The sequence below is a fragment of the Hibiscus syriacus genome, unplaced genomic scaffold (assembly GCF_006381635.1).
Source record: "Hibiscus syriacus cultivar Baekdansim isolate YM2019G1 unplaced genomic scaffold, ASM638163v2 tig00004810_pilon, whole genome shotgun sequence".
Taxonomy (NCBI): Eukaryota; Viridiplantae; Streptophyta; class Magnoliopsida; order Malvales; family Malvaceae; genus Hibiscus; species Hibiscus syriacus.
This window is the reverse complement of record NW_024062033.1, coordinates 5,724-27,489: the sequence shown is the minus strand read 5'-3', so window position 1 is coordinate 27,489 and position 21,766 is coordinate 5,724. Positions and strand designations below refer to the sequence as shown.

At 33.8% G+C, this 21,766-nt stretch overlaps 2 protein-coding genes across 3 annotated transcripts; both read right to left on the bottom strand.

Moving 5' to 3' along the window:
• Positions 1–12,538: 12,538 nt before the first annotated feature.
• On the bottom strand, positions 12,539–15,392 carry LOC120198815 (E3 ubiquitin-protein ligase SDIR1-like). Of its 2 annotated transcripts, none has more exons than XM_039200082.1 (9): positions 15,332–15,392; positions 14,118–14,277; positions 13,966–14,020; positions 13,795–13,847; positions 13,476–13,704; positions 13,216–13,330; positions 13,089–13,137; positions 12,881–13,006; positions 12,539–12,800 (listed from the first exon to the last, which is right to left on the bottom strand). In XM_039200082.1, the coding sequence occupies exons 2-9, from the start codon at positions 14,193–14,195 to the stop codon at positions 12,675–12,677; spliced, it is 831 nt and encodes a 276-aa protein (XP_039056013.1). In that variant the 5' UTR covers positions 14,196–14,277; positions 15,332–15,392; the 3' UTR covers positions 12,539–12,674. The 2 variants fall into 2 exon arrangements, with proteins under 2 accessions (XP_039056013.1, XP_039056012.1); XM_039200081.1 differs by having other exon boundaries at positions 15,215–15,334.
• A 4,311-nt stretch (positions 15,393–19,703) lies between these two features.
• On the bottom strand, positions 19,704–21,021 carry LOC120198824 (E3 ubiquitin-protein ligase RDUF1-like). The gene has a single exon (XM_039200086.1). It carries the CDS (start codon positions 20,985–20,987, stop codon positions 19,863–19,865), a length of 1,125 nt encoding a protein of 374 aa, XP_039056017.1. The 5' UTR covers positions 20,988–21,021; the 3' UTR covers positions 19,704–19,862.
• Between the last annotated feature and the right edge of the window lie 745 nt (positions 21,022–21,766).

Below are 21,766 nucleotides of genomic sequence, written 5' to 3'. Positions count from 1 at the left end.
TTTAAACCCGAAGCTAGCTCAAAAGTTCTAAGGATTCTCTTGATGTTTTGAACATGGCCCTCATCTTCTTCAGAAAAGATAATGGGATTGCCCGCGAATTGGAGGTGAGAGATGCGAAGATTATTTTTTTCCTATGGATAGGCCTTTAAATAATCCCAATAAGGAGACGCAATGTAGAAGGGAGCTAAGGGTTTTACCCACAAGGTTGAATAACAATGGTGATAGCTAGCAGCCTTGCCTTAGCCCTCGCTTGATGGAAAAGAACTTAGTAGGCGAACCATAAATAAAGTCGAGAAAGGCCCAATCAATTGTTTCGTAGGCCTTCTTAAAATCAGCCTTGAAGATAATTGAGGGTTTTTTCTTTTGGTTTAGCTCGTCAATCAGCTCGTTCGCTATCAGGGAGCAGTCAGAAATCTACTTACTGGCTACAAAAGAAAACTGGTTCTTGCCAATTAATTCGGGCAGGCACACAACAAGTCTGTTAGATAAGACACGGGCTAGGATCTTGTACATGCTGCCAACAAGTGAGATTGGGTGAAAGTCTTCAATTCGAGACGGGCTCTCTTTCTTTGGTATTAACGTCGAGAAGGTGTGATTGATATACCTATCCTGTAATTTACCCGTGTAGAAAGACTTGAAAAACTTCATCACTTTGTCTCTAATGTGGATCCAAAACCTCTCAAATAAATTAAGGTTAAAAATGTAGGGTCTTGGCACATCGCAAGCCAATGTTTATTCGATACATGTAAACACATATACTCATTCATATATATAAGTTATATGTGTTTACATTATTTGATAGATGATACATGATTTATATGTATGAATGAGTATATGTGTTAACATGTTATTATGTATGTTATATGATTTGTATAAATATATGTTAGTGTGATAAGTTATATGAAACAATACAAATGATTTATATGATGGTAAAAGAATATGAAATAAGTTATGTGATAAAGGCAAAAGGAATGAAATGAACATGTGAATATAAGTTGACTCAGTATAATTTATACTATATAGTATAAGTGAGTACACGAAAAAGGTTATGAAATTCTATGAGAACATTATTTAAGTTAGGAGACATAGACATAAGTGATTATATGAATATGTAAGATAAGTTATATGGAAAAAAATATGTGAATGAGATATGATAAATATGTTTATGTGAAATCATGCAAAGTGATACGAGTTATGTGACATATGAATATGAAAAGTGACATGAAAGTAAACTACGTGATTACATGCACATGTAATATATGTCACATGATATGAACCTATGTGATATAGGTTATATGACAAGAATGATATACAAGTTATATGAGAACGAGATATGAGATTTCATGTTTATATGATACAAGTGATGTGAACTGTCATAAATGATAATGCCCGTGTTATGTGATATAAGAGCTAGGGGTATAGTTGGCATGCCAAGAGTCGAGGGTTTACCTATGTTCTACGGAACATATGGACAGAATTACCTATGTCTTTCGGGACATATTGATAGTATACCTATGTTCTAAGGAACATATGGACAGTTTACCTAGGTTCTTCAGGACCAATGGACAGTTGTCGAGGTTCTTTATGACCTCTGGATAAGTCCTTCGGGATATTTATACGAGTTGTGGTGACATCATAGTAGTGTACAACCTCAATGTACTCACATACTTTAAGTTCTCAAAAGTATACATGGACTAATACATGGGATTTTAAGAGAGTAAATAAATCAATTGATGTGATATTATGGGTGCTCTTTTGTGAAATGATGTATGTGCTTCATGATATGTATAGAAATATTCAGTATATGCTTATATGATAAAAAGAAATTAGTGATAGTAATATAAGTACCAATAAGCATGTTAATGATATATGTATATGTGTGAATTGGTTATATGAAATGATACATGATATACATAAATGATAAGTACAAGATCAAATGATAAATTAGTTAATGATTATGATAGAGATCATGATAATGATGGTATATGTGCATGTATACATTTTGTTATAGGAAATGTTTTATGATTTCCATTATATGTTTATTTGCCTCACTAAGTTGTAGACTTAACATGTGGTTGTTTCACACGTAGGTTTCGAGAAGAATAAAGAGAAATGTGAAGCAAGACATGTCAGTTTCTTCTTACCGTTTCTTCTTACCTAAAAACAAATCAGAAAGGAATTTTGAATCATATGTATTTTGGATAGTGAAAGCAGTCGGCATGTAATTAATGTTTTAAATGGTATATGCTCTGACAAGTTTTGTAATGTTTTAAACGTATATATGTAAATGGTAACTTATAGTATTGAAAGTTTAAGTATTTTGTGAGTTTTATATGTTTTGCCGAAAGTTACTGTAGCAAGGGTATCGGTACACTGTAGCAGGGTATCGGTACCATTGTTCAATTTTGGAAAATTTTAACATTCGGTATTATTCATGGTGTTGTTCACAGTACTGTTCACAGCATTGTTCATACAGTATAGTATTGTTCATAAAAACGTTTTTTACTTAAATTTTTATAATAAAACACAATTTAATCGTATATGATCTTATTTTCTTAATATAAATCCAAATGTTATGTTATTTTGCAAGAATAAAGGTTTTGAAATGTCAATGTGACATCTCAGACTCGTAATGTTATAGATATTAGACCACCAAAGGCTCCGAGGGAAAGGGATATGAACAGTCAGTCAAAGTAGTTTCCAGTGCCCTGACCTTCTCTAACTTAATCAAACCTCTAATGTTCCAAGATAATAAAGCAAAATTCATAAAATCAATAAATAAGAACACGATGTGCAAGAGGAGAATGACCTGCCTGCCTCTGAAAGATCAGCACTCTCAATGATTTCCAATTGAGCTAGGAATGCCGAATCCGAAGCGTCAAAATGAACCCCCAGTAGATTACTCACTTCCAAAGTGGCCTTAGCTTCCATTCGCGTTGCATCACTTGACCGAGCCTTGTTTTTTGGAGCTGTTGATTTGCGTTTTCGATTAACAGAGCTGATCTATTGAGCTGGTGATGATCGACCCTTTGCAGAAGGAATTGTTGCTGGGCTTGCGGAGAACACGATGTTGCACGGGGGCCTACCTTGTTGGTCGGGGATCTCCTCCAATAAGTCCACCTGGACATCCAACAAGCTAGTTTCATTAGAAATGGACTACGTGTCCTTTCTACTCATAACTGGCTCTCTATTCACGGGCTCTCTGAGAGCCATAATGGGCCTTTCATCGGCCAAGATTGGGACTTCGTTAAGGCCTGTCCAGCTTGAGTTAGAAGGTGCATTTTGAAATGGAGACTCTTCAATGAGTGGACCTATGGGACTGGGAAACAACGGTTTGGACAGACCATCATTAGAAGGATCCACCTGCCTGACGGTCACACCATCTACTAGAGACATAACATTAAATGCTTCATCATTGGACAGAGGAGACTTCGAGACAATGGGGCTTTCCTGCTGATAATCTCCGGTCGGCCCGCCGCCATCTAAGAACTGCCTGACTTCCTTGTAGACTTCTATTGAGAGAAGGATTGTGTGTCTAACGCTATTGATGACAACTTTCAAACGTTCTAGAATGATCGAAATCTTCTAAAGTTCCAATAGAACACGATCATCAAACCTTAGCATTTTAGAAGTCTCTTCATCAACCATGAAGACGGAGCCCCATTTGCTACCCAGCTCCGAGAAGAATCAGTCACCCCAGACTAGCAAAGGGACATCTTTTAATATTAGCCATACTTTTATTTTCCTCTTACCATCGAAACCTTCAAGCAACTCTAGGTCATTAAACCACTGTGCAAGTAGCTCTTTTCTCATTCTCCGGCATCTATTCTTTTCCTCTACTGAGTTGAAACAGATTACTACTAGCAGTTCATGCCAAGGGCTTACGATCACTTTGAACCCTTCAGAAAGAAAGAATGCTCGAACCACCTCAATGTTATACATACTTTTGATGGTACTTATCAAACATCTTTGTCTCCATGTTACTTCTTGAGTGGGAATGCCAACAATATCTTGATTTAGCATACTTTGGTTATCTGAGTAGAATTCTCCTACACTCACTAACAAAGGATTATCGTGCTGGAGCGACCGAGGCATACCCTTCCCTAAAGGATCAGCTAAATTGTCTGACGCCTTCATTGTAGCTTACTTGCTTACCCCCTTTAGGGCTTCTTTAAACGACCTCTCGTCTCTTCATGTCCAGACCCTTCTAGGAGGTAATGGAGCTTGTTTATAAATTCCACTCGGCTGAGAGTTATAACGCTTTGCCCAAAAAATTCTGATGCTAAACCCATCCATCATTCTTCTGTACCCTTCTGCCAGAGCCCTTCTTGCATGCTTCTTTGTAAACCTGACGAACTCGAAACTTGATCTTTTCTTCTGATTTCTTTACGCAATGAAGGCATCTAGGACCTGGCCATGCGTCTGGAAAGCAGCTTTTAGCGTAGCTTGATGGATTCGCTTGCTCACGTTGTCGACGAAGACGGTGACGCCCAGGCGAGAAGGTGAAACGACTCGGCTCCTGGATCCCTGACGCCATTGTTGACTTAATTTCCCTTCTATTTTTATTAATTAAATTAAATTAAATTCGAATCAAATCCTAATAGATTATATATTTATATATACTTTCAAAAATAAATCATATATTAATTTATTAAATTTTAATTTAATTAACACAATTATTATTATAGTATTTAAGAGTAAAGGTGTTCAAATTTACATCCTTCATTAATCTAATACTTAAAAAATTAAAGAGTTTAAGCATATTATATATATAAAGTACCTTTAGCATCCCAAACTAATTTAAACTCGTTACCTCATGGATTTTGATTTACGATAACAATTATTATTATATATATATATATATATATATATATATGTGTGTGTGATTTTGTCCGTCTATTTTAAATTTCTATATCCCAACCAATGTGTAAGATGTCTAATGGTATTTTTTTTTTTGCGTACTTGTTTTTTGGATATAATATATAGTATTGTTAAAATTGGTGGATTAAATGGAATTAAAATTATTTTCATTTTTTCATATTTTATTTAACTATTTTAAATTGATTGATCGATTGAACTAACAAATGATACCATAATCTATTAGAAAAATCAAATATGAGGAAAGCAGGAGTGGAATAGTTGGCAACGATCATTACTCCTTTTATCCATTGATTATGGTTCCACTGAAGAAAAATATTGAAACCAAGTGGTCACTTGTTTATTTATATATATATATATATTGTTAAAAGAAATTCGTTATAAATTTCGAATCTTCACTTTTTATTTTTAATTATTATTATGCATCAAATTATTATAACTTCGAATTCTATCATCGTCATTCTTTGTGAGTAATTTATAAATTCTTATATAAATCTCAATTGAGTCATAAGTATGTACTGACTGTAGATTGGGGGAGTCACCCCTTACCTAAACTTTATGTAACAAAAAAAATATTATCACTTCGAAAATAAAATCCAAGTTGCTTATGAATTTCTAGTGTCATATAAATCATTTTAAAGTTCACGTAATCTAATAACTATATTAATAATAATAAATAAATAAACATGAACACCTTGTATAAGTTTAAATTAGAAATTATCATTAGAAGAACTCATCAAGTGATTTTAATAATAAAAGAAAATTTATTATTCTTAAAGGTTTTAAGCTTGAGTAACTACGTTTATAGGATGTGTATGTTGTCAATTGATCAAGAAGATTTTGAATAAATATAGCCTTATAATCATTTCAAACTATTAAAAAAATCTATAGTTAGAAAAAGGAAAGTTCGATTTGAAATGAATCTATCAAGTGACCTTATAGTAAAAGAAAGTGTTATTCTCTTCAAAAGTATTGGATTCGAGCAACTATATCTGTAAGCAGTGACGGATATAGAAATATTTTTTTAGAATGGACACACATATGTTAACAACATAAAATTTTTGAATTGGGTAGGCACAAATAAATTTTCAGGATATGTACCTTCAATAAAATAAGTAACTAATCAAAGAAAAATCAAATTTCAGGGTGGGCACGTCCCTGTCCTGAGTACGCTATAGATGCACCACTATTTGTAGGTGTGTGTATTTTCAACAATTAAGAAAAATTCTAAACAAATGTTATCTTGTAATTACCCAGACTATTTAACATTAATTAATTAATTAATAGTTAATTGCATACATGTCCCTAAAGTATGACAATCATTTCAAATTGGTCCCTAAACTTTTAAATTTTCCAATTTCATCCCTAAACTGTGACTATCATTTTAAATTAGTCCTCAAACTTTTGAATATTTCAATTTCATCCCCAAAATATGACATTCATTCTAAATTGGCCCTCAAACTTTTTGCACATTCCAATTTCATCCCAAACTATACATATATATTAATCACATCCCTTGCTAATAAAATTGTTAGGTCAAGTTATATTATTATATGTTTGAAAAAAAAAACAAAAAATTATGTTAAACTATGGTTGAAACTAATTAAATGCCTCGATGAATTTGAGGATGAAATTGGAATATTCAAGAAGTTTTTGGGGACTGGTTTAAAAGAGGGTCATAGTTTAGGGATGAAATTAGAATATTCAAAATTTTAAGGATTAATTTAGAATGAGAGTCATAGTTTAGGGATGAAATTGGAATATTAAAAAGTTCAGGGACCAATTTAAAATGATAATTATAGTTTAGGGACATATGACACAATTAACTCATTAATATAATGAAAAATTATACTTAAACCCCTTCAAACATTTATAAATTTAAATTTACCCCACTTAATAAAAATCTTAATTTCGTCTCTTAAATTAAAACGAATAACGTGCTTAATATTGTTATATTTCAATCAACTTAAAATTGAACTCACCTACCTTAAAAAATGGAACTCTCGTCACCATCATCATAATAGTGCCATTAAAGATGAGATCAAAAGAATTTTTTTTTAACAAAAATCCATTTTAAAATGACATAAAAGTGGATATGTTTTATATAAGTTATTAAATTATAGGTCCAGAGAAGCTAAACTTTTAACATTAATGCGTACAAGAATCTCTTTTGAAAATCCTTAATAAAGTAGTTCTTCATATAATTAACATAGTTAAACATTAACTTTTAGAGATTATAAGTAAATTAAAATTAATTAAGTCGGATAATCGATTTTTTTTTTTTTTTTGAATTGAGAGAGAAACAAATTACATCATGATTTTATATAAGAAGATCCTTAAGTTTCTCTTGTAAGAAGCCTCAAGATGGTCGAAAGGGGATTGTTGAAGATAAAGCCATTGTCATCCGTACTCCTGAGTTTGGTAAGAGCATCCGCAACCTTATTAGCTTCACGTGGAATCTAAATAGATTAATAAGCTAACAAAAAATTAGGAAACAAATAAATAAGACAGATCAAATAGATAAATATTCATTTTATGGAATTTTAAATGCAAAATCTATAATCTTTATTTTTAAATTCTTTTAAAATATATTTAATTTCTCACTAAGTTATACTCTAAATAACTATTTTAATTGCTCACTAAGTTATTTAATTACAATTTATTTCACAAAGTTATTTTTAATTACTATCACATAACTACTTTTAATAAACCTAAACACTAGTCTTGAACACTTAAAATTCTAATGAAATTAAAGTTTTGATCCAGTTAATACAAATCTAAATGATTAGAAGCTGAATCAATCATTAAACTACTAGATTTTAATTTTAGTGTGTACAGGAATCCCTTTTGAAAATCCCTAATAAAGTTGTTCTTCCCATAATATAATCAACATAATTGAAGGCTTGTTTTAAGGGAATAATAATAATAAAGAAAGGGCCAGACTGTTAGCTTATAATTAATTTCTGTATTGCAGAATCATCATTATATACTCTAATTAACTCTCTGATTACCCAAACCCAGCATCACTTTCTTATAAATTAATCAAAAACTCATCAGCTTTGAATCTTTTATCTCTCTCTCACTCTCTGAAACTCAACTAAACAGTTCCCCATTGGACACCTGTATTTGTTTAAACATGGATTCCCCTAAAAGATATTGTTCTTCTGCTTCATTAAGATTTCTCTCTATATATACCTTCTTCACCCCCATTAATTTTCCTCACAACGACTCCCTATGTATATATATATAGGTATATATATACTTGGTTTATGTTGAAAGAGTCATTATTTTCTCTTAGATCACAATATTTTCTCTCCTATAGCTGGTTTATTTTCTTTTCTGCAATTATGTGATGCCATGGTCAACCCAACCTAGATAGCTAGGGTATTCTTTTTCTCCCCCCTTAATTTGAACTTTGGGTGTTTTTTATTTTTAATTCTGGGCAGTTGCAAAATGATCTCTGGGGGTGGGTTTGTTTTGCTTTATTTGCTTTTGTTTACCACTTTTTAGTATAGGTTGATTTTCTTTTTCCTTTAAAAAGGGTTAGGGTTTTATCCATATTTCTTCACTTTGCATGGGGAGAGATAGATCTCATCATCTGTGATAATCAAAGGGTCAGTGTTTGCAGATGCGACATTATCAAGATTCACAAACTTGGGTAAGGGTGTCTTTGGAGAGACAAAGTTTCCTTTCAGATGTGGGAATCTTGATGATGCTGCATCAGCAAACATGTTGGCTATACTCTCACTTCTCTACTGAAAAATTCCCAGTTTCGATCCATGAGAAACTCCTGTTACAGATGCCACTCCAGGGGTGAAATAAAGACTATAGCAAAGGTATTTATGATTTCTCTCTAGCATCCTTCTCATCTTTTGACCGATTCTTCTAGTCATGCTCCTTTCGCTTTGTTGGGGACTGCTGCTGAAACAAGTGATAATCTAATAAACTGTCTAGGGTTTTCTTGATATATATATATATATATATGAAGAGCCAGTAATCTAATAATCTTGGAGATCTTGGCAGTACTTCTTTAATTTTATTTTGGTCAGCTGAAATTCCAAGTTACAAGAAGTTCTTGTACTTTTTCTTGTAAAATAGTAGTAGGGTCAACATGAAGGATGCTTAATTATTAGGGTTTACATCATTGATATATGTAAAAAAAAAAGGATATGGCTAAGTTTTGTATTTATCTACTAAAATGTCTATAGAAATATGCATATAGAAATGCAACATAGAGAAATTTAGGCTTTGTTTAGTCTGAAGGATGAAAATGAACAAAAAAATTGTTAATCAAATAGTTAAAATTCAAATAAGGAAGTGATTATAAACACCAAAGCATAAGCTAAAAGATTCGAATGTGATCCAATATTCTGGTATATGAAATGCCATTGCACATTAACAAAGGCAAAAATAGCAAATGATTTGATTCCCCCCCCCCTTTTTTGTGGTCATGAAAATAGTAGTTATTAGAACATATTATATATGTAGATTTTGACACTAAACATCTATATTCTTCCTTCTCCATAGCCCCCAAGTTATATTACTTTGACTCAGATGTGTTATGTTGGATATAAATATATTCATTTAATGCATTACCTATAAATTGTTCATTTAGTGAATCCAATTCTTATACTGAATGACATGAAAAATAAGCCATTATGTCATTACAGGAGTATCAAATTGCATTAATCTGACATTGAAAATAATAGAGAAGTACTGAACTTTAAAAGCAGTGTTATACTATTCAATATGTATTTTGAAAAGAAGGATAACGACTCTGTCACAATCATCCTTGCATGTCTTATATTATACACACAGACAACGCATGCACACGTGATTAGTGTTTGAATAACTCTGAACTTTTATCATGCATTTTTGGAACAACCTGAAATACAATCGATATTGTTGTTGGTTCATATTTCAGCATTTATATATTGGTGTGAATCTTGATCAGATTCACACCAATATGCCTTTGTATATTTTCAAATTGCATTCCATGAATGGCAAACCATGAAGGTGTAAAATAAGACCAATTGTCAGACAAGAGGTTCCCAAGAGATTAATGGAAAGCATTATCCAGTTGGCTACCAGCAAGACATTGGATAAGGTAGAAAACATTTTATACTAGATAGACTCATGAATTCAGGATGGATTTTATCGAGTTCGGATATTTTTTATTTTAGATTTGGATCAGTTTTAAGTTTAAATTAATTTTTAATTCAAATAAATTTTAGATTTAATTTAAAATTTAAACTTATGATCAAATTAAATTTTAATTTTAATTAATTATTATTTTTAAGCTTGAATCAGAATTGAAAAAAGTTTCTTTAGGTTTGTGGCCCTGTTTCAACTTTTTTTTAATGGACTACTACCATGTTTCTTAATTCGTTGGAATAAATAAATAATAATACCATGCTTTCATCTGCCCATGCTTTGTCCAGTTCACATGTTTTCATGTGACATTCTCAAGCCATTTTAAGGAAATTAAAGAAAAAAACAACTTTTCTATATTCTGAATACATTAACAATAAGTTTTAAAGTGACACACCAAGTGCTATAGAGAGTTACAAGTACCATCATGTGTGATGCTTAGATTGGTAATTTTTTTATTTGTATTTATCATTATTATTTTGTTACGAAATTTAGTTGCAGTAAATATAAGTATTTTGTTATTTTGGAAATTAAATTATGATGAGTTTTAAGTTGTTGTGGTTTAACAAAAAAATTAGTCATGTATGTATGTCAAGCTTGAAGCTTCATGGTTCAAATCCAAGGGAGGGAAGATCAAAGGTGGAAGAGGCAGCTTCTGGTTTGGGAGCTTCCTATCCAAGACTATGACTATCCATTCCATTCTTGATCCCCAGCTCAAATGGACATCAAATTGTCAGTGCATCAGCCAAAATCCTGCACCATTATATATTATATAATATATATGTATAGTTTACAAGTCATTAAATGCATATATTTATATTTTGTATGATCTATTGTTAATTACCAGGATTGTCAGCTTGAAAACGGATTGCAATCCTAACTACCAGAGGGAACACCTATAGCGTTCCTTTCAACAGAATCAACCAGGTTGAACTTGGGAGGGTCATTTTCAGGGTCAAAAGTTTCCGAAACCCTGACCATCAACATAAATATTATAGCCATGGAGATGGAACCGGTGGCTCTCGGCACTGAGAATACTCGTATCCTGCAACACTACTTCACACTCGTATCGAACGGTATCACCACGAGTTTACTGCCATTACTTATGAGTGTGTTATTAGGTGGTGTACCCGTGTAATTGAATGGATGAAGAGGGAAAGCTGGGAAATCAGTGGTTTAAACGCCATTAAATTGGGGGCGGGGGGGAAGTAGGATTGGAGCAGTGCAGTTGTGCGGAGAGCAAACGAGATGTTGTTCATCGAAGCTGGGAGTTTCGTGTCCATTCGGTCCTTGGCATGTGAATTTGTTGCACTGATAGCAGGCAAGCCTGGTTTAAGAAGTGGACGGTTCTTCAAATTTGCTTGTAGAGTTTGACAAAAGGGTATGACTCATTTGGCCTTGGGAGGATGATAAGTGGTTCATAAGTAGTTGCTCTAAGCCATGAAAAGTGGCCATGCCAGAAGAGGGTGCCTATTGGGGCATTATTATTTTTAAAACCCCAATAATTAATTATTTAAAAAAATAACCCCAAAACAGTATTTAAAAAAAGAACCCGTAATTTATTTTTAGAAAAATAACTTCCAAATCTCACATTTTACAAAAAAAACGATTAAAATTTTACGTTTTATGAAACACGAGTTCCAAGCATCTATAGTACACTTTTTCCATAAATTAATTGAAGTTATCTGAAAAGTTAATAGATTTCGCGTTTTGCAAAACGTGAAGTCTTTAAAATGCATTTTGTAAAACGCGATGCAATCTTACGTTGGCAGTTTGAATGTTATTTTTCTAAATAATGCTATTTTGGGGTTGTTTTTCTATTTAATTAATTATTGAGGTTTTTTTACATAAAAACGCTGCCTATTAGGCCAGTAGTGGTGAAGTTGTACACATAAGACGGGCCAGGTTGAATGGAACATTCTGCGACGTACAACAACCCACCCGCCCATCCACTCCGAAGCTGTCGAACTTCATGCCAGCAGACAAACATTAATTTAGCCATAGATATGTGAACAAATTTTGACAGAAAAGGTTTAGTTGTATATATGATCAGAAAAGGTTATCTTCCCATAGCTTGGCAATGAAAGTCACTGAATCTCAGATTTTACACTATATCTTGGCAATGAAGCAAATGAATACCAGATTTTACATTGATGGTGATTATTATTGCCATGAAAGCCTCCTCACTGGGACATGCACGGGTTGGTGAGAACAGCTCTCTCCAACGAAAAAGGAACCCATGGATGAGTCTCATAGCCAAGGATAGCCGACTTTTGACCAACCTTCCTTTTAAGCTACTATACAAATGTTTAGGGTTCTCGTATAGCTACTCAGGAGTTGGATGATTTTTACTTTGCTCTAAGTTAAATATAAAACATTTTTTAAAAAAATTATTATAAATTAACTAAGAACAAATTCTAACTCGGTTGGACTAGTAAACCAAAACCGGACATGTTTAGAGGATAACTAATCAAATACTATTACTGTTCCAATCAGTCAGATAAAGATCCTTCACAATCACTCCCTGAATTCCTGCACTATGATACACCACTTCAGAAAAAAAGAACATAAATTGTTTGTATCTGCAAATATGACGTGTTTCATATACTTTGATGCATACATATTTATATTACTAAGGTGGGAAATTAAACCATGTCTGAATCATCCGACTCGCTCTCCCTGTTTTCCTGCCATTTTGAACCCATTTTGAACTTACATACTGGGCACGTGCCTTGTTGCCGCAACCACGGATCAATACAACCGGCATGAAACTGCAAGATGAGATCGTTATCGATATATTTATTTTGAGATCGTATAATCATTAGATGACAACATAGAAGTAAAATAGAACCTGATGCAAACATGGCAAGCTCCGAACAAGTTCCCCCCTGTTAACTTGATCCAAGCATATGGTACAAGTTAGGTCATCTTCCAACTCCTTCATACTCCCATCCGCAGTCCTAGAATCTTGCTTTGCCTGCAATATATAGGTATAATTCAGAAAAATACACAGACAAAGACATCTTGAACACATAAACACCCTCTATGATTATCAATACCTCAACAGAGGCAGACGAAGATGATGCCTGCTTCAGTGATGATCCAGCACTGTAAAAATAACAGAAATCAATGTGATTGATTACGAATTCGGTCAAAAGAAACTCGGATGCTAGTGGCAAGGCATACCACTCGGGACCAGGACTCTTGTACTTGTGCACAGGTAAGGCATTTATCTCTTCCTCGCTCATTGAAGGGGTTGTGGAAATATTATCAGAATCCAATGCTCTCAGGGTGTCATAATCTGGAGCATAAGGAAAGAAAATGATAATCTTCATATAACCAAACGAAATACCACCAAAACTCATTTGAGTATCTGTCCTGCTGTCCATGCATGTTAAAACCAACTCATGGAATCTTACAAGTAAATTTGGAAAATAGCGCCATACCTAGATCATCAAATTCCCGATCAAGAAGTGCAAGTTGGAGTCTTAGTCCTTGTAAGCGTCCTCTAGTGGCAAAAGCGATTGATGGTGGCATGTGCAGGCGTAACTCAGTGTGACCAAGTAAGCCACTAGCTGCTGCAGCATGAGCTCGGGCCTGAACTTGAAGTTGCTGACAAGTTGCATACATCCTTAGACTCGTAGCCATCAGAAAAACACCCACTACTAGCCAAAGCTGCACAAAGAGACGGAAGTTAACTACAAGGATGCAATGAATTAACAGACGCCGCATCATGCTCCCGTTGAATGTATAGTGTGTACATACCAGAAAGTTTGGTGACATTTGATGAGAGTTCAAAATCATGAACAGCAAAAGAACTGTTGACAACAAACAAGAATATATTAGAAATGCAAGTTAAAGGCACAACAAGGAACTATTAGAGGAAAAGTTCTAACAAATGCAATGGACAAATACATATGCAACTAGAAACATTACCTGTAACAAGAAAGGCCAGTGAATTGGAGTTAACTGGTCGAGCAGCATGTATACGCTGGTAAAAATAATAGTGCAATGAGAGTTCAGACCCCATTATATAGGATGAAAAAAACTGACAGATAAAATGTGCTGATGTGGAAAAGCAAGCATACCACAGCCGGAGGTTCAGGGATAAATCCTGAAAACCCGCTCTCAATATCCCCTCTAGTCCCTTGGAAAACAAAACTCATAGTTGCAGAAAAGCAGAAATTACAATAGTCTAAAAGGCGGCGGCAGATACAAACAACTTCTTCTCTTGAAACCGTTCAAATCCTATGACATTACAAATGTGAATCACTGTTACAAGTCATTACAATCAAATAAAACACAGATAGCCAGTAAATCATCCTTTATTAAATTGAAATTTACTCAATTTAGAATTGCCATTGTCTACTATTAAGCTAAAACCACTTTCCCTGATAAAAAAGAAACCAATACAATATTCCAAAGCATGACCAGAAAACGCTAGAAATCCAACATAAGGAATTGGAATCCAACAGGGGAAAGGAATAAAATATCATGAAATTTTCAGTGGAAACAAAGTCATAGTAGATTTAGTACTAATCCCAATAAGCCATTACAGATAAAACCAGTGAAGACCAAACCATCCAATTTACTGATTCAAAATTTCAAATGGTGTTAAAGCTTAACAAATATGACCCACTAAAGATATCCAATACAAAATTTGTTCAAGGTTTAATACCACCATATCTTTATTTCTCAGTTCTCACATAAAGTAACTTAAAAAAGCCATTTCATCGAATTGCTTATAAATTGCAATGACATATTCCTTTTTGCACTACTTTAGTAATTAAATTTTACCTTTAAAGCCCCATCCTCTAAAGTATAGTTAACAATTAATTCAGACATACTTTACGATACTCAGAAGCAAAAGATTCAGAGTTTCTAATTCAAATTCCTTCCTTTCTAAATCTTTTAACATTATTTTAAAAAACACACAAAGACTGAATCAACCGAAAAATGAGCAAAAGAAATAAAGGAATTTAAAAGAAATGAACAAAAAAATAACACAGAGGCCTACATTGGCCTATATGAATCAAAATCACAAGAAAAAGGGAAAAATCGATTTTCCAGGTCTTTAGTGAATGAAGAGAAAGCGTAAGGTAAAAGCAAAAGAAAAAGTCTCATCTTTCCACCGTTTTCTCAGCAAACAAACAGAATTTGATGCGAAGAAACACAGAAAACTTACTCAAGGAAATCGAAGATCGATGGATCGATCCAACGGCCATACTTCAAATTGCAAAATAGGAGAGATTTGAGAGGAAACAAAATAAGGAATGCAAGAAAATTTCTTTGTTTCTCTTACCTTGTTTCTTCGTGTGCTGTCGCGCGATTGAACCCTCCGTGTCTTTGTCCAAAACTGAAAATAGCAATTTACTTGTCTGTTCTTCATTTTTCTTTTTTTAATATCAAGAGAGAAAGCTCTAGAAAATGACACGTGCACTCAATTTGAATCTAACCGTTGCCACATCTTGTTAACAGCTTGATGAATTAACATCAGCCGTTGGATCTCTCATTTATGCACCCACTAAGATTTGTGATTTATGATTCATCGCTAAGTCGGCATCCAAACTTCCAAATATCTCATCCTTCTCTTTAAAAAAAAGGTAAAGTATAGTAACCGTTTGCAATATGGTCTATGATGTAATCGGCGTTTGACGTCGTTTGTAATATGATTACTGAATTTTTTAGGTTCTTGTATTTAGGTTTCTCAACTTTTAAAACTTTCAACATAGTCTTCTATTTCATTCGAAACCCTAAATTCATTTTTGATCTCGAATTTTCTTTTTTGTTTCTCTCTTCTCATTTCCCGTGTAACTTTTCAGTCGGGAATGTATGAAAAATTTTAATCTAACTTTGAATTATGTGGAGGTGTTGACTTAAATAAGGGTCCATTAAGAGAAGACTCGACCAAGAGACTATCGAGACCATCAACGATTCAAGGTGTAATGTTATATACATGTCAACTCAGGTGAATCATAGATGTTCGATGAAATGCTTGTGAGAAAAAATGGGGTTAGAAATGCAGGATTGACAAATACTACTAAGATGAACTAAGTATCATTGTTGAAAGTCACCAACAAAGCTGGAACTATTTTATATAAATGACATATAATAATTTCTTCGTTTAATCCTTGTGGTTAAAGATTTTCCAACAGATGATAAAATATAATGAAATCCCAAACAACGTATTCACCTCTCAGTCTCTTTCGCTCACATGCACTCTCGTTTGGTTTTTTGTTCTTCAGTTTTCCGCCATGTAAAATTGTAAACCCAAACAGTGATTTGTCTTTCAGCTTTTTATTTACAAAGAAAAAAATGGAGGAAGAATTGTTGGAACGCAACACCAATTGCGTTTATTTCTTAGTCTCTCCCCTCACTTGCAAGAAGGTATTTATTTTCTCTTTTGGGCTATCCGGAAGTAAGTTTTTTCTCTTTCGCACTTTCTCATTTTCATCTCGCATTGTGTGTTTTTTGTTGAAATTTTTATGTTTCTGGAACTGCATGTCAAGGATATGGATATTCAGTTTTATTTCTTTCTTCTTAATCAAAACTTTTAGTACTCCTTATGAAAGATATTCAATCCATCATAATAGAAGTGAAAGAGGGTCCTAGGCTAACTTTTTTTGATCTTCTTGTTTGGTTTTTCTTTAAATCAGGGATTTGGTTGTGAGTATCGATATAGTGAAATCGCTAGGCTCAATCCGAGAGACTGTTGGTACTAGTTTACTGGGAATTGCATTGATCCGACCTGAGGTTTTCGGCGTCTTGTGAGCTCGTATTCTTTTTAATAAGTTTTAAAAGTTGATTATGGGACTGATATAGTGTGAACGAATTGATTTTTTTTACATGTTTTGGAAATTTTACAGTTGAATATGTATTGAATTATAGCTTTAGAAGACAATTATGCATGCATGCAACTCGAAAGGCACTATGACAGGGTAGTATATTTGGAGCAGCTACTTGATATGTTGCCTGGTCATTGCACATTTGCATCTTTATTTCTGGCATATAGATTTTTATTGCAGTGTTCTTTATGTTTTACAATGTCTTTTATTGCTGACATGCCATGAATTTACAAGAATTATGGGTCTTATGATTTTAGTTCCGCTATCTACTTTAGATTCTCAACATGTTTGGCTATTGAGGAACATTAAACATGGAGCATTAGAAACAATTATATGTTAAAAGGGTAGGCCATTAATGCATTTGCAACTGGTAATGTTGTATTTGGCATCTAAAGTTTATCTTGAAATTTGACGCCTTATTTTTTGGAGTGACTATGATCGAACCTCTTTCCCTTTATTTATTAAGTCCTCCTTTTGAATAAGTTATTAATTGATATTCTTGGTTTATTTTAGTTATTGTTTGGTTGTATGTTGTAGTCCTATGAACTAAAACTCTTTACTATTTTCACAATTGTTAGATGTGCATGCTATGTTTCCATCCAAACATATTGGATTGTCATACCAAAGTGCGGCAGCTACGAACAAGATAAATTGGCCTTGTTACTTTTACTTCATCGTTTATGTAATAACCGTGATAGGTGCACTTTTCATGTTCAAAGTACGGCAGCCGTTGGATGTGCGTGCAATAAACCTCAAATTTATATTGAAGTAAACACTGTCAAATAGCATGTTCATATTCAAAATTCCAAAACACTTCAATTACATTCTAAACCCCAAATTCCAAAATACTTTAATTATTCTAAACCCTAAATTAAAGTATTTTAGAATTTAAGGTTTAGAATATAATTGAATTATTTTAGAATTTGAGGTTTAGAATAAAATTGAGGATTGTATTACAAGTTTTAAAAGTTGAGAGACATAAATGCAAGTGCCTGAAAAGTTCAGTGACCATATTGCGAACGGCATCAAACGACCGGTTACTCGGATACCATATTGCAAACGGACTAAATGTTAGAGGAATGTATTGTAAGTTTTAAAAGTTGAGGGACCTAAATGTAAGTTTTAAAAAGTTCAGTGACCATTACTATACTTTACCCTTAAAAATTAATAAACAACTTCCCAAAAATAGTTTTATTACTTGATTAAGTTAACATAACCAAAGCTTTCATTAAGTTGCTACCATAGGACAAGGATTCATAATTTTAGTAATGCAAACAGACTCTCACACAGGGATGGACCTATAGGGGTGGATGGAATGATAAATTTCAAATTCATATATATTTTAATTTTTTTTTATTTTCTATTAAAAATATGTCTTTGTCCTTCATAAAATTTTATAAGTTCGTACTCCTAACATAAAATTTTACATCTGTCCTTGATCTTACATCATGGAAAAGTCAATTTTATTGTTATAAAATATTTAAATTATATAGTTTAGCATTGTTTATAATGATTATATTTTTGCAATGGTTATTAACGATTATATTTTGCGTATCCTAACTAAATAATTTATATTGAGATTATTCTGTTATCTAAAGTTCGAAAAAGATATAGTATGTCTTGATTATTAGAGCAAGTTAATTTCTTTGATACATCAAGAACTGATGTGTCTCAAGGTAGTAAGCTGGTGGTTGGTATGTTGGGAATGTAACTCTACATGATATAATTGTATTTATAGATATAGAATCATAGTTCTATAAAAGAGTAAACAGTATTCTCTAGATGATATCGTATGATTAATGAAAATTGAACGTTATCATGAATTATTTGACAATAATGGTTGATTTAATTATTATTTTATATATTAATCGTTTCCGTCATATGATTTATAATAAAATAGTATGATAAATATGATTAAATTAAGAGAATGGATAAACCCAAAGAGATTGCAATTAGCCTACATTAGAAATAATGATGTAATTGTCATAAATAATGATGTAATTGATAGACAGAAAGTAAAATCCTAATTATCTTTTATTTTAGCCTACATCATATAGGTTTAAATGATCCATTGGTTAATTCATCGTAACTAACGAATGGTGTCTATAGTAAATTACGGACGGTTGGATGAAATAATGGATGATAAATTGATGATAGATTGCAATTAGCAAGGCACTAAATTGATGGTTGAGTAGCAGTTGATATTTAAAAACAAGTGAAGTGTGGAAGCGGTGATTTGTGTTGGGTCGGTGGAACTTCTTTCTCTCTGTCTCTCCAAATGTTCAATGCTCCTAAACTAAAACCCTAACCCTGTTTTAACACGTGACCTTTCATTTGGGCATTGGCCTAATGGTCTTGTTTCAAACTTTTGAGAGTTGTTATAAGACAGCTTCACCGTTTTTTTTTTTTTTTGAAGGAAATTCGTAGGGCTTGGACAATGGAAGTAGTCCACACCATGTGGTGGGGATGAGGTGTTGGGTAACGCGGCCAAGTGGATTCACCAGGAGAATCTGACTAATTCCTTCTCTGGATTATATATGCCAACACTTCATATATATGTTTGCCAGCTTGATTCATATTTTCTTAATTTTGCATTGAGAATTAAGGATCGTGTATGGTCCTTTTAGATTTTATTGACTTAAATACTCACAATTTGGAATATTTTAAACCAATAAATAACCAACATGAATATTCAATCAGGTTTATATAGTGTCAATTACGTAATATTTTTATTAAATAATCCCAAACCCTTTTTGCATGTGCAATTTCACCATAATCATTTTCCTCAAAACTCTTCTTTTGGGTATCCTTTCTTCTTGCTGTGTATCAGAAACAATCCAGAAGAAATTAACATGAAAATTGCTAATTCACTATATCACAAATTCGACAATTAAATGGTATTTACAATCCTTTTTCATAAATTCAAAACCCATAATGAATTTGAAGAAAACAAAAATTACTTGCTTTTATAAATAAATAAAAAAATAATTATTCCAGCACAACAGAATTGGAGCTTGAACTTATGCTTCTCGTAAACCTACGGAACATTGATGTTGAACCATTCCTGGTCAACCCACCGGATTCTTCCCTTCCACTATGAGACTGAGTCTGACTCGGAGACCTCAAACCTCTCCTCAAAAACGATGTCACATTTCTAACAACTCTCCTAAACCCGTTCTCTCTTCTTCTAACCCCGACCCAAGTCACCCTCCTCGGTGCTCCATGCTCCGAACCCGATTCTCCAAACCCCCCATCCATCTCCGTGTAAACAACTGGCACTTCCCTTTCTCCCCTAAATCTTCCCACCGCGAAAACCCCACCGGGAAGCCTCCATATACTCAGCCCAACCGTCTCCGAAACGTCGTCGTTTGGCTCGCTCCGATCCGACGGCAATTCGTGCCGGCAAAGCGGGCACGAGTTTCGAAGAGACAGCCATGGGATAATACAATCCTCGTGGTAAATATGCTTACACGGCATCTCCCTAGCTTCCGTACCGAGCTCGAAAGGTTCTTTACAAACGGCACACTGAGTTTCTGAGCAAACGTGGGTCTTCTCTATTTCAACGATCGGCATTGATTCGATTGCTGACTTCGAAGCTGGCGGGTTTTCGGGTTGACCCAGTCCGATTATCTCGATCTGCGAAAGCTGTTCCAATAACCGATCGAAACCCATACCCATTAAAGTTTCGGACATCGAAGTCGGTATCGGTCTTAAACCGGAACCAGATCCATCGTCATAGAAGAATCCAAAGCCGCTGCCGTTGTTTCCATCTGCGGTGCTGTTCTCATCATCGGTTGAACCACGTAGGACAATGATCGGATTGATATTTGACCGGTCAACGGAGCCTCGACGATTCCTACGAAAGACGAGATTTCGCATCCGATTCGAATTTTGACGGATGTTATCGTTGTTGGCGATCATATACAAGGCAGGAAATCGACTGTTGTGATTATCCGACGAATTGATCTCCTCGATGAAACCACCATCACAGTACGGACATACAACCGCGTCGTTTGTACCATCTAAATCCAACACACGAACTAGACGGGTACAGTTGTAACACCAATACGACGACGTTGAAGACATGCTTGAATCCTCCGGCGAGAATTCCATATCCAGAAAGAAAAGCAAAAGCGAGAAAGAAAAAGTTAAATAAAAAAATGATTTTTCGGGTCTGAAACGAGCTTCACTCGCTCTTAAAGCAAGACGAGGCGGGCTTAAAGTTTAAACGCCGTAAGGTGTCATATTCCACGTGGCGGTTTAGGAGTGGAGAAAAGAAAAAACTTAACGGCGTTAAGGAATTGACCGTTCAATAGGAGACTGATGTTAAAGTTAAAAACTGGGGTAGTGGGGTATAGGAGCGGGTTAAAAAGAGCTGAAAAATTAAGCTGTAAAAACGTCGGGACGCCGAGTTTGAAATTCAAACAATTTAGACGAGAAATGAGAGGCGCGTGTGACGTGCTGGAGCGTGGGTGGACAGCTGGCAGGAACTACTGGGAAGATTCTTTAAACCGAGGCAATCGAGGTCTTGTTCAGTTGTTTTGTGTTTGTTTGGCGCGTGAGATGGACCCACGCTCTTATCAATTGGTATTATACAAACTATAAATTTTGTGGCCACAAACTCCTCATATAATTTGAGTTTATTTTTTAAAAATATAAAACTAAATGATTATTTATCGAAAATATAAATCAAATTTTTTTTTATATATAAATAAGATATATTTTTAAAATAGTTTAAAGTAATAAGATAATATATATATATTTTTTTATCTATTAATAATGTATATATATTCTATACACGTAGTTACTCGAATATCATATCTCTAGAGAAAATAATATTCTCTTTTATTATTAGGATCGCTTAATAGGTTTGATAAATAAGATACAAATTT